Source organism: Choloepus didactylus, chromosome 4, assembly GCF_015220235.1.
Source record: "Choloepus didactylus isolate mChoDid1 chromosome 4, mChoDid1.pri, whole genome shotgun sequence".
Lineage (NCBI taxonomy): Eukaryota > Metazoa > Chordata > Mammalia > Pilosa > Megalonychidae > Choloepus > Choloepus didactylus.
In genome coordinates this window covers 121,012,581-121,026,819 of record NC_051310.1, presented here as the reverse complement: position 1 = coordinate 121,026,819, position 14,239 = coordinate 121,012,581, and the positions used below count along the sequence as shown (strand labels likewise).

At 34.8% G+C, this 14,239-nt stretch overlaps 1 protein-coding gene across 1 annotated transcript in view; it reads right to left on the bottom strand.

Moving 5' to 3' along the window:
- ADAM10 (ADAM metallopeptidase domain 10) overlaps positions 1 to 14,239 on the bottom strand; it is a 194,947-nt gene that overhangs the window by 35,180 nt on the left and 145,528 nt on the right. The window contains exons 7-9 of the mRNA XM_037833846.1: positions 12,057 to 12,149; positions 8,537 to 8,720; positions 654 to 817 (exon numbers count right to left, since the gene is read on the bottom strand). Coding sequence (XP_037689774.1) covers positions 654 to 817; positions 8,537 to 8,720; positions 12,057 to 12,149 — 441 coding nt within the window. The remainder of the gene's footprint in view (positions 1 to 653; positions 818 to 8,536; positions 8,721 to 12,056; positions 12,150 to 14,239) is intronic.

Genomic DNA, 14,239 nt, shown 5'->3' with positions numbered 1-14,239 from the left:
GGAATGAAGTTATTTCATGATATTTGTTTTTCCCATTGCTTTGCTTTATTTTGCTTGGAAATGTTTTTTTATTTGATAAATAATTTTAAAAATTAAACAAAAAAGTTTGCTGACTCCCGATCTGGATGATGAATATAGATATGAGAGTTTCTTATACCATTTTCTATACTTTTGTTTATGTTAGAAAATTTTCTGAACAATTCATTTTAAAATATCCATCTCATTCCATAGGAGAGAAAAACAAAGCAAATAAACCTCAAGAATGCTTTAACACAAACAAAACAAAAAACTATTCCATGATTTACTAAAAACTCAAAATGCACTTTAAAACAAGGAAAAGTGATTTTCATTCAACAAGTATTTGAGCAAATTATGTACCAGCCACTGTTCTAGGGCCAAGAGATACATAAATGAATAAAACAGATAAAATTCCTTGCCTTCATATAATTCTGGTGGAATTGTTATGCTTACTTTTCTTATTTTAACCCCAAATATTTTATCTCCTTCCCTTCCAGCATGATCAAGTACACTGCTGTCTTCTGACATATAAAAATTAAATATGTTCTTGTTTTCACCATAAACAAGATATATCACCATAAACAAAAAAGATAAGATAATAAGTTTTCTTAATCTAATAATTAGGCAATACTTACTGGAGATCCAAAGTTGTGTCCAACTTCATGAGCAAAAGTAATGTGAGAGACTTTGGGAGGTACATGAGATCCATAGTTCTGAACAGTAATAATTCCAGTGTTTAGGGACTTCTTCTTGCCATCTGAATAGAGCTTACTTTTTTCACATATTCCTCCAGAGCTTCCTAATTCAGAACAAAAGACAGCTAAATTAGATCTACTTTGATTCAAAACTGCTTTCTAATATATGCTATATTAGATTATAACATTTTACAATTTTTGTGTCTAAAATACAGTTGGTACTCAAATTCATCAAATAAAAACTTTTTTTGATCCAAGATTAGGAAATTATGTCAAGTAAATTTTAATGGCACCCATAAAGAAACTTGCAGGATTGAGTACTAAGCCCTTATAAAATGTCCCTACCCATAATCAAAATGCTCCCAAATATTTTTCATTAATCCAACAAAATATTTAAATTTGTTTTATTCAAATATATCATTATTTACATTGAGTCAAAGCCTACACATCTTCATGTTTTAAAAAGAAAACTTGTGGTTTAAAGCAAATGTGGCAAAATGTGAAAAACTGATCTATTAGAAGTTCACTGTATTATTTTTGCAACTTTTGGTAAGTTTGAATTTTTTTCAAATTAAATATAAAATTAAACTATTTTTCCAACTCATCTTGGGAATACTTCCAAATTTTAAAAATAAGAAAAATGAAATTTCTACTTATAGTCTACATATTAAATCACTTTGTAGTTCCTCTGTTTGGTAATGGGAACTTTTTAGAGCTTAATACCAAAATGACAGTGCTTTCACATTGAAAGGCAGTTAATATAAGAAATCAGAAAAAGAACAACAAGAAAAATAGAAACAGGCTGGTCAATCCATGTCTTTATGCACATCACAATAAGGCCATAGTTTCTTTCAATTATCTTTATTGTTAAAAGTTTCATGAGAAGTTCTTTAGAGTTTACATTCACATTTAAAAGGTTTTCTTATTTGATTTTTATTAAGTATGATCAAATGGATTTGAGTATTATAACTAGTCAAGTATTTCAAATTAGCTTTCTACACTAGAGTTATAACTAAGTTACTGAACCATTCAAAAACTTAATATTATTAATTCCTGATAAAGCATCTGATAAGCAGCAATACAAAACAGATCTGCAAGACTGGTCTGGCACTAACAATGCAATTTGTTGCCTTGTTCCTACCGAGTTTTAGAAACTGTGTCAACAAAATATAAATCTGAATCACTGTTACAATATAATTCAGAAAGCTGAAATGAGAAGTGAACAGAAAGACTGAGCCATACGCAGATTTTACCAAGCAAAGGGGTGAGAATCTTTATGATGGTCAAGATATACTACAACATTTTCTTCATGGAAGAGTGAATAGAAAGGAAACAGCAGGTGATGTATGTATAGTAAATACATTTTGAATGCAGGTTCTACTTTTGGAGACAAGTCCTAAGGACTTCAACATTACTATTTCTAGAAACTAGAAAGGTACTCAGTATATAATAATTATATTTTACATATAATAGCTTTAAACAAACAGTAAATTAATATCCTGCCTCAGTGAAGATTTGTTCATATGCAAATTGGTCCAAGGCAATATTGTCAAAGCTTGAATTAAGCATAGAAGATTCCACACTGTAAATCTTTATCAGTTTAAAAAAAAAAAAAAGGCATATTTTAAAAACTCATAATACACAGCTTTCTGTATTTTTAAGGTCTACATAATTTAAGGCAAGGTCATACCTAAATTTGAGTATGCTATTCTGAAATACAGTTTTTATAATTTATATCTTGCTTAACTTCAACAACTGCTTTTGGTTTTAACAACTATTGTTTTATATGAGAGTTTAACATTTGCTACAGACCAACAGCATGTTACTGGAGTAACTCAATTATACAAAAAAAATATCTAATTTCATAAGTCATGGTTTAATTTTAGAAAAATACTGCAACTAGTTTTGATAGGCCAGAAACTCAATTAGTGATGAGATACCATATAGGCCTATAGCTAAAACATAACTCAATTCAGTAATTGCTTTATATTACAAATGTAAGATTTTACTATATATACTCATCACTGAAAATACAAATTTTGAATAGCAATGAGATGGGTGAAATGTTTTCAACTCAAAAGCAATTACTGCTGGATAATCTAATGACCAACAAAGAAGTATGGCATTTTTCTATCCATACTTCTAGTCTAAGTGAAAGTCACAGAATACAGAGCTAAACCTAAAAATTGTGCCCACCCCCCATCCCCCCAAAACAGTCTTAGGAAGATACAAGGGTAATATAATACCTTGACAGATTCCATAAACAGATTTAATATGAGCAAGCCTAAACATTAATAGTAGCATGCTGACCATACATTATTAACCCGAGCAGTAATTCTGAACAGGCAGTAGTACCACTCCCAGCGAGGTTGTCAGGAAATCTGTGGGTGCATTCCTTTGGCTTTCATGTCTGGGGAGCAGTACTCACATGTAATGGGGAGGAACCAAAGATGTTAAACATCCTGCAAAGGACAATCCAGACCTGCACAAAATGCCAATAGTGAGTGTCCTTTTGCAATATTCTAATATGTAATTCTCCTAGTCTTGAAATTAGATTTTCTAACAACTGGTTAAGAACTCAATAGGCTGCGAGTTATTCTAAGAACCTTGTGTTGTGCTCTGCATGCCCACGAATCCTAATATGTAATATCAAACAAAAATTTCAAAACTAAAAAAAAAACAAACAGAAGAAACTATTTCGACCAAATGAATTGTCTCAAAAAATGTTCTTCACATCAGCAGAACACTGAATGGAAGAACTATGGACATAAGAGCCAGAGCTAGCCTTATTCAATGACCTGGCTGAACTGAGACTATGTCCATTAAGTTAACTGATAAGATTAAGATGGATAATATATGAGCAGAATGTACTTTAAAAAACTAGAGAAATGGTCCCTCAAAAGTGTGTTAGAGTGTTTCACAAATGAAGCAGAATTAAGACATTATATAATTCAAAGAATTTACTTTGTTAAGGAACCATTGTTTCAGTCTCTGATCAAATGATAAGAGACTACCTGCTTACCAAAGAACTGTACTTACATAAAGAAAATTGAAGGCAATCATTCCAGTTTCATAGTTAAGACTGTCTGTGTTTTGTGGAGTAGACTCCTTTTTCTGGAACCCTTCTAGGCCCTGTATAATTTTAAATGGGAACCTTCAAGTCAGTCCAGTTTGCCGGCTGCTTCTCCTTATTATGGGGTTGGGAGGTGCTATTTTCCTCATTATGGAAACCCAAGGCAGCATCAAGTTATACAATAGTATTAAATAAGAATAAATTAAAAACAGTGTAAAAAAAGACTCAAAGACAAGAAACCTAATATCCAAATGTTGCAATCCTCATTGCTTTTCCCAGCTCAACTGAATTAGTAAAGAGGATTACAGCTAATAATCAGAGTAACTATTTTGTGAGAAGAGTCACAACAAAATCCTTTCCACCACCATGTATTTCAGTATTGAAATATCTGCCGAGTTAAATAAAATTAAGCTAAATAATACAACAGAATTAGGATGAAAAAAGATTAACTAGGCCAAGTAAAATTTTAAAAAGGTTAAGTAACAGTAACAGATCACAAGGTGACCGAATAAATCAGTGATGAACTGCTATTAAGAAAGAATCCAATAGTAGTATTCTTAAAACTTATAAGCAAAAAGAAGTATCAAAGGATGGGCAAAGAAGAAATTACAGTGTAAAATAAACAAAACTTATTTCTCAGGAGCTTTAATACACAAAAGTGTGTTTGTCCCACCTCCATGGTTGCTAACATGACCGCAGACATAGGGGACTGGTGGTTTGATGGGTTGAGCCCTCTACCATAAGTTTTACCCTTGGGAGGACGGTTGCTGCAAAGGAGAGGCTAGGCCTCCCTATAATTGTGCCTAAGAGTCTCCTCCTGAATGCCTCTTTGTTGCTCAGATGTGGCCCTCTCTCTCTGGCTAAGCCAACTTGAAAGGTGAAATCACTGCCCTCCCCCCTACGTGGGATCAGACACCCAGGGGAGTGAATCTCCCTGGCAACGTGGAATATGACTCCCGGGGAGGAATGTAGACCTGGCATCGTGGGACGGAGAACATCTTCTTGACCAAAAGGGGGATGTGAAAGGAAATGAAATAAGCTTCAGTGGCAGAGAGATTCCTAAACGAGCCGAGAGATCACTCTGGTGGGCACTCTTACGCACACTTTAGACAACCCTTTTTAGGTTCTAAAGAATTGGGGTAGCTGGTGGTGGATACCTGAAACTATCAAACTACAACCCAGAACCCATGAATCTCGAAGACAGTTGTATAAAAATGTAGCTTATGAGGGGTGACAATGGGATTGGGAAAGCCATAAGGACCAAACTCCACTTTGTCTAGTTTATGGATGGATGTGTAGAAAAGTAGGGGAAGGAAACAAACAGACAAAGGTACCCAGTGTTCTTTTTTACTTCAATTGCTCTTTTTCACTCTAATTATTATTCTTGTTATTTTTGTGTGTGTGCTAATGAAGGTGTCAGGGATTGAATTAGGTGATGAATGTACAACTATGTAATGGTACTGTAAACAATCGAAAGTACAATTTGTTTTGTATGACTGCGTGGTATGTGAATATATCTCAATAAAATGATGATTAAAAAAAAAAGTGTGTTTGTGTGTGTATGTGTGTGTATCGGGGAAAGGGAAGAACAGGGAGAGAGTTAAACTTTTAAGATTTATTCAGAAAGATAAATAAAATGTTCCATATATTTACCTGAGCTTTAACTACTATAATGGATCACACAATGCTACTACTGGCAGGGACCTTAGAGACCTATTCTAACACTTCATTTTGCATATAAGAACACTGAAGCAAAATTATTTACCTGAATTTATAGAGGCAGAACAGACAACAACCCAGTCTCTCAGCTGGAAACATTCCAACTTACTAGAAATATCTTAGAAAGAGAAGACCAGGATGTTTTGTACATAGCATCTAGTAAAATAAACACCAAAGGCACTGAATCTGGAGTCAAAAGACCTGGATTCCAGAATCTGTTCCAAGTCTAGCTATGTAATACTGGGTTGGTCCAGAATTTCTGAACCCAAGTTTCCTCATCTATAGACTAGAGATGATAAATACCTACATCCTAAGGGTACTGGAAGAATCAAGGGGACCAAATATACACAGTTCCTTGTAAAAAATAAAACGTAAGTCAAGGAAAACTAAGTTCAGCTAGTCTGAGGGCAATGGGTAGTGAAGAAGAAAGCTGCTAATCTTATGTTAAGGTGGGTACCCTATACTAGAAAAAGTTGGGCCAAAGTAACAAAGATCCCTTCTCTTTCCCACTCTGACCCATACTCTTCTGTCACTGCCTGGCACCTCCCCACCGGCTGCTAGAAAAAGGCTTCCAAGAGCTGGACATGGGGTTTAACATAGAGTAAAGAAAGAGCACATTGGATGCCCTAAGTAAGGGAGGAGGGATTATAACATGCAAGTAAAGGAAGAAAAAATGGGGACAGAAAGTCGACAACAGAAGTCATAGTTTACAGTTCTGGGTGCTAAACACCACATCTTTTGCTCATGAAGTAAACAAGAAGTATCCTCCTCCATTTTGAAAAACCCACTGACAAAAACATAAGTAACTTGTCCCACCATTTTCACTATTACTTTTAGAAGAGCAGCATCACACACAGTTATCCAAATATCACAAACAAATAGATATAAAGACTAAGTGGTCCTAAAACACATAACCCCAATCAAGTCATGAGAAAAACACCAGACAAGTTTCTACAGAGGGGTGTTCTACAATGTACCTGACCAGTACTCTTCAACAAAGTCATCAAAAACAAAGAAAGTCTGAGAAGCTGTCACAGTAAAGGGGGATTAGGGAGACAGGACAACTAAATACAATGTGATAGCTGGATGGAATCCTGGAACAGAAAAAGAACGTTAAGTAAAAACTAAGGAAATATGAACTTTAGTTAATAATAATGCATCAATAATGGCTCATTAATCATAACAAAGGTATCATACGAACGTGAGATGCTAATAATATGGGAAATTGTATGTGCAGGAGATGGGGTGATGTATGGGAAACTGTACTATTGACTCAATTTTACTGTAAATCTAAAATTGTTCTAAAAAATTAAATCTATTGAAACATTAAAATAAATAAATGGCTGTATCTACTATACACATGAGGACACCTGAAGATTAAGAAAAATCCTGCAGGAACATTACATACTTAATGAATAATCAATTGAAAATGCAAAATGACAAAGTTTTTAGTTTAAGATCTTCCAGTCACTAGGCCAGGAGACATTCTGTGAGCAAGCTCTTTTAGAGGCAAACATATTAATGTGGCAGTTCTCAAACCTTGGTGTACATCAGAATTACCTGGAGGGAGTCTTCAAACAAAGATTGCTGGACCCACCCCTATAGTTTTTGATTTAGTAGACCTGGAGGAGGTCCATGAACTTACATTTCTAGTCTGTGCACCACACTTTAAGAACATTGTATTCATGGATAATATACAAAGAAATACCAAATATAGTCCTATGTTTTACAGAGCTTATTAACGAATAGGGAGGAGGAATCATAAACTTGGTGATAACATCATTCAAATATTCAAGGAAAGAAACAGATATCTCAAAGTATAAAAGTTATAAAAGTTTAAATATCATAGGAAAAAAATGAGCTGCACAATCTGCTGGCAATGCAAGTAACACAAAAACAGTATAGATTACCACTGTGTTCAAATATCCAAATACTGCAATATTATATGCAGCCTATGACATAAATTGGCATCTCAATGACATCATTAAATTGGGTTCACTTTAAAATATGGAAAGAAAAACCAAAGAATTTTTAGAAATTGAAAAAGGCTCTTCATTGCTGGCTTAAAAAAAGAGCAAGAAAAGATAAATGATATAATACAGTCCTACTTAGTATCTTAAATTTGTAAAACATGTTAAATAATAAAATTATAACAACGGGAATAGAAAAATTTGCCTTAACCTGGATAAATCATTAGTTAATTCTGCAAAAAAAAAAAATATAGAAATGAAGCAACAGGAGAAATTATTGTGTACAGTTTAGAATATGGCAGACTACTAACCAAAATCTACATGGCAAAATTTTTATATTCCGAGTTTGGAATCTTTCCACTCCTCTTTCAATCAACAAATCTGTATTTCTCTAAACTAGACTGCTGAACTTGTTACACTGTAAATTACTAATCCACCCCCACCCCACCCCAACTGTAATGGGAAGGAAATTTTCTTAGTGACAGTAGCTTTCATGGCTAAGGCAGAGACCTCAGCAGGGTGTAAGCCCAAGTGGTGAGGCCAGTGAAGCTGTGGAGACTAGGGCCTCCTGCCTACATCTCTTTTCAGGCAACACTTCCTTTTGGTAAAATAAAGGCTAGAACTTGACGGGATTTTTTTTTCTTTCTGCATGCTGTTCCTGACCAGGGTTTCTCTGTTCATCACACTACAGAATGGAAAGCAAGATCACAGTTCTCCCATTTTTGACCCCCTATTATGAACAAATATTTAATAACACTTACTAACTTAGTTTTCCTTCGGTTTCAGAAGTAAATGTCGCTCTTTCCCCATAAAATTATTTATTTCAGCTAGTGAATGTACCAAGTGTCAAGACAACTCCCTGTTAGTACTGATTTTAAAATAAAAAACTGCTTCATCTATTTTGCCACATACACAATGCTGATGAATCTTGCCTAAGCCAAGCTGTGTAAATTAAAATATTGTACAGGTATCACTTGCTCCTATATTTTATAAAATTCAATCTGCCCTGAAAATTGCTTTTGGCTCCAAGTATTAAGTTGAGACATAGTTAGGTAAACTACCTGAAGGTGCTCCAACCCAAGCCAGACCAAGAACACCGTCATCAAAATCTCGGTCTGTGAAGACATAGGCCAAACAGTAGTCATCATGATTCTGCTCAGAATTCAATTCCAGAAACTTCTCCACCCCAATATTTGGAAACCGGAAAGGATTTGTAGGATCCTTCTCATCAGCAGTTGTATTGATCTAAAATCCAAAACAATAATTAAAAAAAAAAAAACAATTAATGTTAGCATAGTATTACTGTAAGTCTCTGCTTACTTCCTCTTGACAATGTTTGGGGCCCAAGAGAAATTAGGCCTGAGTTGAGGCTTCTAGGGTTGTTTCCACTGCCCTCATCCCTGAGCTGATCACAGAAGAGAAAAGAAAGGGAAAAAAAAAAGGGCGGGGGGGGAGAGGGGCAAAGTGAGATGGGGGTATTAATATTGAAGATCTTAAATTTCTAAGCAAGTGTTCGTCAGATTCCTGAACACTGAATACTTGGGAAGAAAGAACAAGTTCTGCTTTCAAAACCTATAATAAAGTTCTAATAAAAGAAGTTCAGTTTCTCAAGCTTAACCATCTACGAAAGTCTCCTTTGGTGCTAATCTCCTATATATGGTGACAAGTATAAGGATATAAAACCATATATTTTACCTAATTGTTAGAATATAAAATAGATATCAAACCCAAGACTGTCAGTACAGGAGAAAAATCATTTTCTTGGTTCTCCTTGCCATATCCAGTCACAAATCAAACTTGATTAACTGTAAGTTCAATGTTTTTCCCTGAATTTTGACAAGAATTTTATTTTCTTCCTACTGCCAATTCTTTTCTCTTACTATGTCAAGCTGAATTCCTCCAGAATGTTTCTTTTGATACTTAGATACTATACTACTGGTGTAGGTTCCTCCTTCACAATCTGAAGAATAATCTCCTCTGATATAAAACTTCTATTAAACAAAAGCTTTCATTTATTAGCCCCTGTCTCCTTTTTAGAGACCCCTGGCTGTCCTTTGAAGTCCTAGATCAATTTTACCTTCCCCAAGTAAGCCAGGGAATTGCACACAAGACTAACAGAGAATAAAATGGGATATGTATGAAAGGAGATGTCTTGACTAGGCAGCAAACCTCAGTCTATTGAAAATGTTGGTGGTGGGGATGATATAATAGTTGATACTGAATAGATAATGAGAAATACAGGTCTTTTTAGGATCCATATCCTCCAGTAAAACCAAGGGGCTCAGAAGCCAGATGGCAAAAATACCATTGAGGGTCAGGACAACTCTAAGGATAGACCTCAGAACCTCTCGTTTAATCATTAACAATTAACCACAAGCAATTAGTTATGGCATTGTGCTTGTTTGAATGTAGTAAGTCCCCCAAAACACCTTTATCTTTGATGCAATCTTGTGTGGGCAGACATATTAGTGTTGATCAGTGTAATTCTTTGATTGAGTGTTTCCATGGAGCTGCGACCCACCCAATTGTAGGTGATAGCTCTGATTAGATAATTTCCATGGAGGCATGGCCCCACCCACTCAGCATGGGCCTTGATTAGTTTACTATAGCACTATATAAGCTCAGACAGAAGGAGCAGGCTTGCTACAGCCAAGAGGGACACTTTGAGGAACACACAGGAGCTGAGAGAGGAGCTGCAGCTTACAGAGACATTTTGGAGACAGCCTTTGAAAGTAGTCTTTTGTTCCTGAGAAGCTAAGAGAAGACAAACACCCCAACAGCAACTGAGAGTGACATTTTGAAGAGGAGCTGCAGCCTAGAGAGGAATGTCCTGGGAGAAAGCCATTTTAAAACCAGAACTCCGGAGGAGACACCAGCCACGTGCCTTCCCAGCTAACAGAGGTTTTCTGGATGCCACTGGCCATCCTCCAGTGAAGCTACCTGATTGTTGATGCATTACCTTGGACTCTTTATGGCCTTAAGACTATAATTGTGTAACCAAATAAACTCCCTTTGTAAAAGCCAATCCATTTCTGGTATTTTGCATAATGGCAGCATTAGCAAACTGGAACAGTCTTTTAACCCATATAATACAAAAGCAAGCACCTATATATTAAAGACAGTGCCTGCTTAGAGACATGCTGCAGATGGTTTTCTCCCAACAAATACAGAAATGGAATTCCCGGATATTTCTGCAATACTGGTTACAAATGAAAAATGCATCTAGATTTTAGTTACCTATATTTAAAATGGAATGAACTAAATATTTGCTGATATAAATTTTAAATTATCTAATGGGTCATGAACAATCTTCAGTAGATGAGTATTAAATTAAAGTTTTAATCTCAGTTAAAGGCCTAAAAACAACCAAGTGCCACATTATCATTAATATATATGCATTTCTTCATAATGTAACTCATTTTACTAAAAAAAATGTATTTCACTAAAATATGTTCAGGTGTTCTCTTCTTTTCACTGTTTTGCTCTACTTGTTAAAGAGCAATACTTACATCACTTATCACTATTACCTGTTCATTTAAAGGTTTCTATTGATCTCAAAATACATGAAAGCAAGTATGAACAGTTCTACACTGTACATTTACAATACCACATTTCACCTTAAAGACAATCCAATTAAGATTTAATCATAGTACTAAAAGTAAGGATCATCTATGGCTATGTTATTAAATATGTTCTAAAGCTTTCTGGTACATGTTTTTCTCTTGTCAGACATTTTAGAAAAAGAGAGCATAAATATAAAGAAACCATGTGGCAACTACTTCTGTAAACAGATGATCTTTAAAATGTAGGTTGTATATCTGGTTTATGAATTCAGATTCTTAAAAGCTATAAACACTGAAAGAACTTATATTCAGAAATTTTATTTTAAACAATTAGCCAAATTTCATCAGAAATATAAAATTTATTTATAAAAAAGATTCCAAGGTCAAATTTTTTTAGAAAATGATGGGTTTCTTTGTGAAGGACTACTCAAAACTTAAGCAATGTTAATGTACACTGTGAATTTTCAACAAAGGGTTATGTAGGGCTTTTCCAACTTCTAATTCTATTTAACCACTGTATCTATCTGCCCCCTTCTCCTGTAGCACCAAATGGGACACACTCTGAGAAAAACTGCACAAAGCAAACCTTAAGAAAAGAAACTGGGGGAAAACATGGAGGGTAAACAGTACTGTATTCGTATTTATTGATGGGGTGAGGATTTCTTATGTTAATCTGATAGAAAAGATCACTATCTTAGCTCTTCTGTGGTCCAGATTGCAGATTAAGGCTTACAGATTTAATTCTTAAATCATAAACCCATGCACCTTATGGGTGTGTGTATATATATGTGCGTGTGTGTGTGTATGTGTGCGTGCGCATGTGTGTGAGGATACCTATTTATATATAAGCAAACATAAATACAGATATGCCCAAAGTAAAGATAAACTATATTAATAGATACAATTTAATTTAAATTACTGAATGCATAAAGATTAAATAAACAGCAATCATTTTTCTTTTTGTATACATGGTCCTTATTTTTCTTTCTTAATGTTCTTACTTATAAAAGTTCCTTACTCTTATTCGTTTCACCATGAAACTGATGTTACGGATTCCGGAGAAGTCGGTAGTCTGGTAAATTGTATCGATCGCTTTAACATGACTGGATATCTATTGATTTAAAAAAAGAAAAACATTTGAAAGGCAATGTTGAAATGTGAAAAAGATTGTGAATTTCCATCTTCCAAATCAAGAATTAATTATCCATGTTCCATCACATTCAAAATTTTAAATGTCTATATCATACACTGGGATTACAGGATGAAAAAGATTAGTGAACTCGAGGTAAGTGGAAAGATTCTGTGCCTTTACCGACTTTTCTGGCCAAATGCAAAAATGCTCTCTTGCTTCAGTCATGAAAACTTTGTTTCCTCAATCTACCCTACCATGCCACACCTCTGCCTTTTCACATGCTGCTTCCTTATGCCTAGAGTATTCTTCTCTATCGTTCAGACTCAGCTCAAACATCTCGTGTAAGAACTTCCTTGATAATCTCGGGACACTCAGTCATACCCTGGATCAACCCTTCTACAGAAGCACTAGTACACATTCTGCATACTAGACACCATTCTAGGGGCTGGGGATATAGTTATGAACAAGGTACAGAAGGTTGCTGTAAATTTCCAGTGCTTCATTCTGGGGGGTGGGACTGGGATAGGGGTGTTTCATACAAATATAAATAAATAAGATACTTTCAGATTTTTATAAACTCTAGGAGATAAACATGGTGACAGGTCACAGAAAGATTATTTGTTTACCTATCTGACTATCAACAAAACTCTGAACTTCTTGAGGGAAGAGCTGTGTCTTATTTAACTTTGTAAGGTGAGTGCTCATATTACAGTGAACTCAAGTAAAAAGCCATACTAGCCTCACCTTGGCTTCTAAACCACTCTATACACAGCCTCCCCATCTTCATTTACAAAAAGGTCTCTCATCATTTAATGTAATATATATTATTTATATATATATTTCAAAACTATTTTCAAATAAATTACATAAACATAAAATGGTCAAGTACAAGTACTAACAATAAAAATAATTTCTAAAGCAGCCCAGGCTGCATATCACTATATAAAGTCATAACAGCACTGATAATGTTATGAATTCATGCTATCTAACCTCTACCTAGCAATTCCTTATCCAATTCTCACTGCTTCTACTCTACTCCCAACAGTGCAAGTTCCAAACATTTCTCCAAAGATGATTATACTTCATACTTTACTGAGAGCCCATCTTGACTTGCCCCTTTATTTACCTTTAAATGTCTCTATCTTTATCCACTTCTGTCTTACTCAACACGTAACCTTTCTTTATTCCTGACTCCATCCCTCACTGTATTTTCTAGGACATTGTTTCACATCAATTTTCTGTTCTCATATCTTATACAGCTTCTCTATACTGGATCTTCCACCTCTTCCCACCAACTTGCTCATGTATTCCCTATCGTCCCTTCCCCAAATGTTCTTTGTTATTTCTAAGCCACCATATATTTTTTTTCTATTTTTCATATTTTTTGAAACTCTCACTGCCCCTACCAACCCATTCTTGAAACTTCGAAATGTTTTCACTCACAATTTAATCAAAAGCTTTCTTAAAACACATCAGTAATCATTCTTTTTGCTATTTCTGCAATATGACACTATTAGCTATGTCTTTTGTCTTAAAACTTGTTTCTTCCTTGGTGAATCCTATTTAATTACCTATCTCTTGAATTATTATGTTTTTCCTCACTAGCTTCACTTCCTCGTCCTATCATTCACTATATTCAGATATTGCTCAGTTTCTTTTCTTTAGAGTTTATTCCCTGTCTTTATTTTAACTATCTCTTTTGTACCTTTAAGTGCCACAGAAAATAGCTCAAGGATAACCTCTTCCAAGTTCCAGTTCCATGTTTTCAATATCCTAAAGGAATGACTAGATGGCTTTTAAACACATCTAAAAATAAGCTCATAACCACTACCAAAATCAGCTACTCTGATTGTTCATTTATACCAGTTGTACCTCCCTCCATCCTCTCAGTCTCAAACATTTGGAGTCAAAAATAACTCACTTGACAGTGGATTGTATACCATGGATGACAGTATGGTGTGGGAATGTATTTCAATAAAACTGAATTTAATGATAAAAAAAAAATAAGTCACTGAGTGTCTTCAACATGAAGGACATTTTGAAGGGTACCCTCAAAAAATCCATACCGT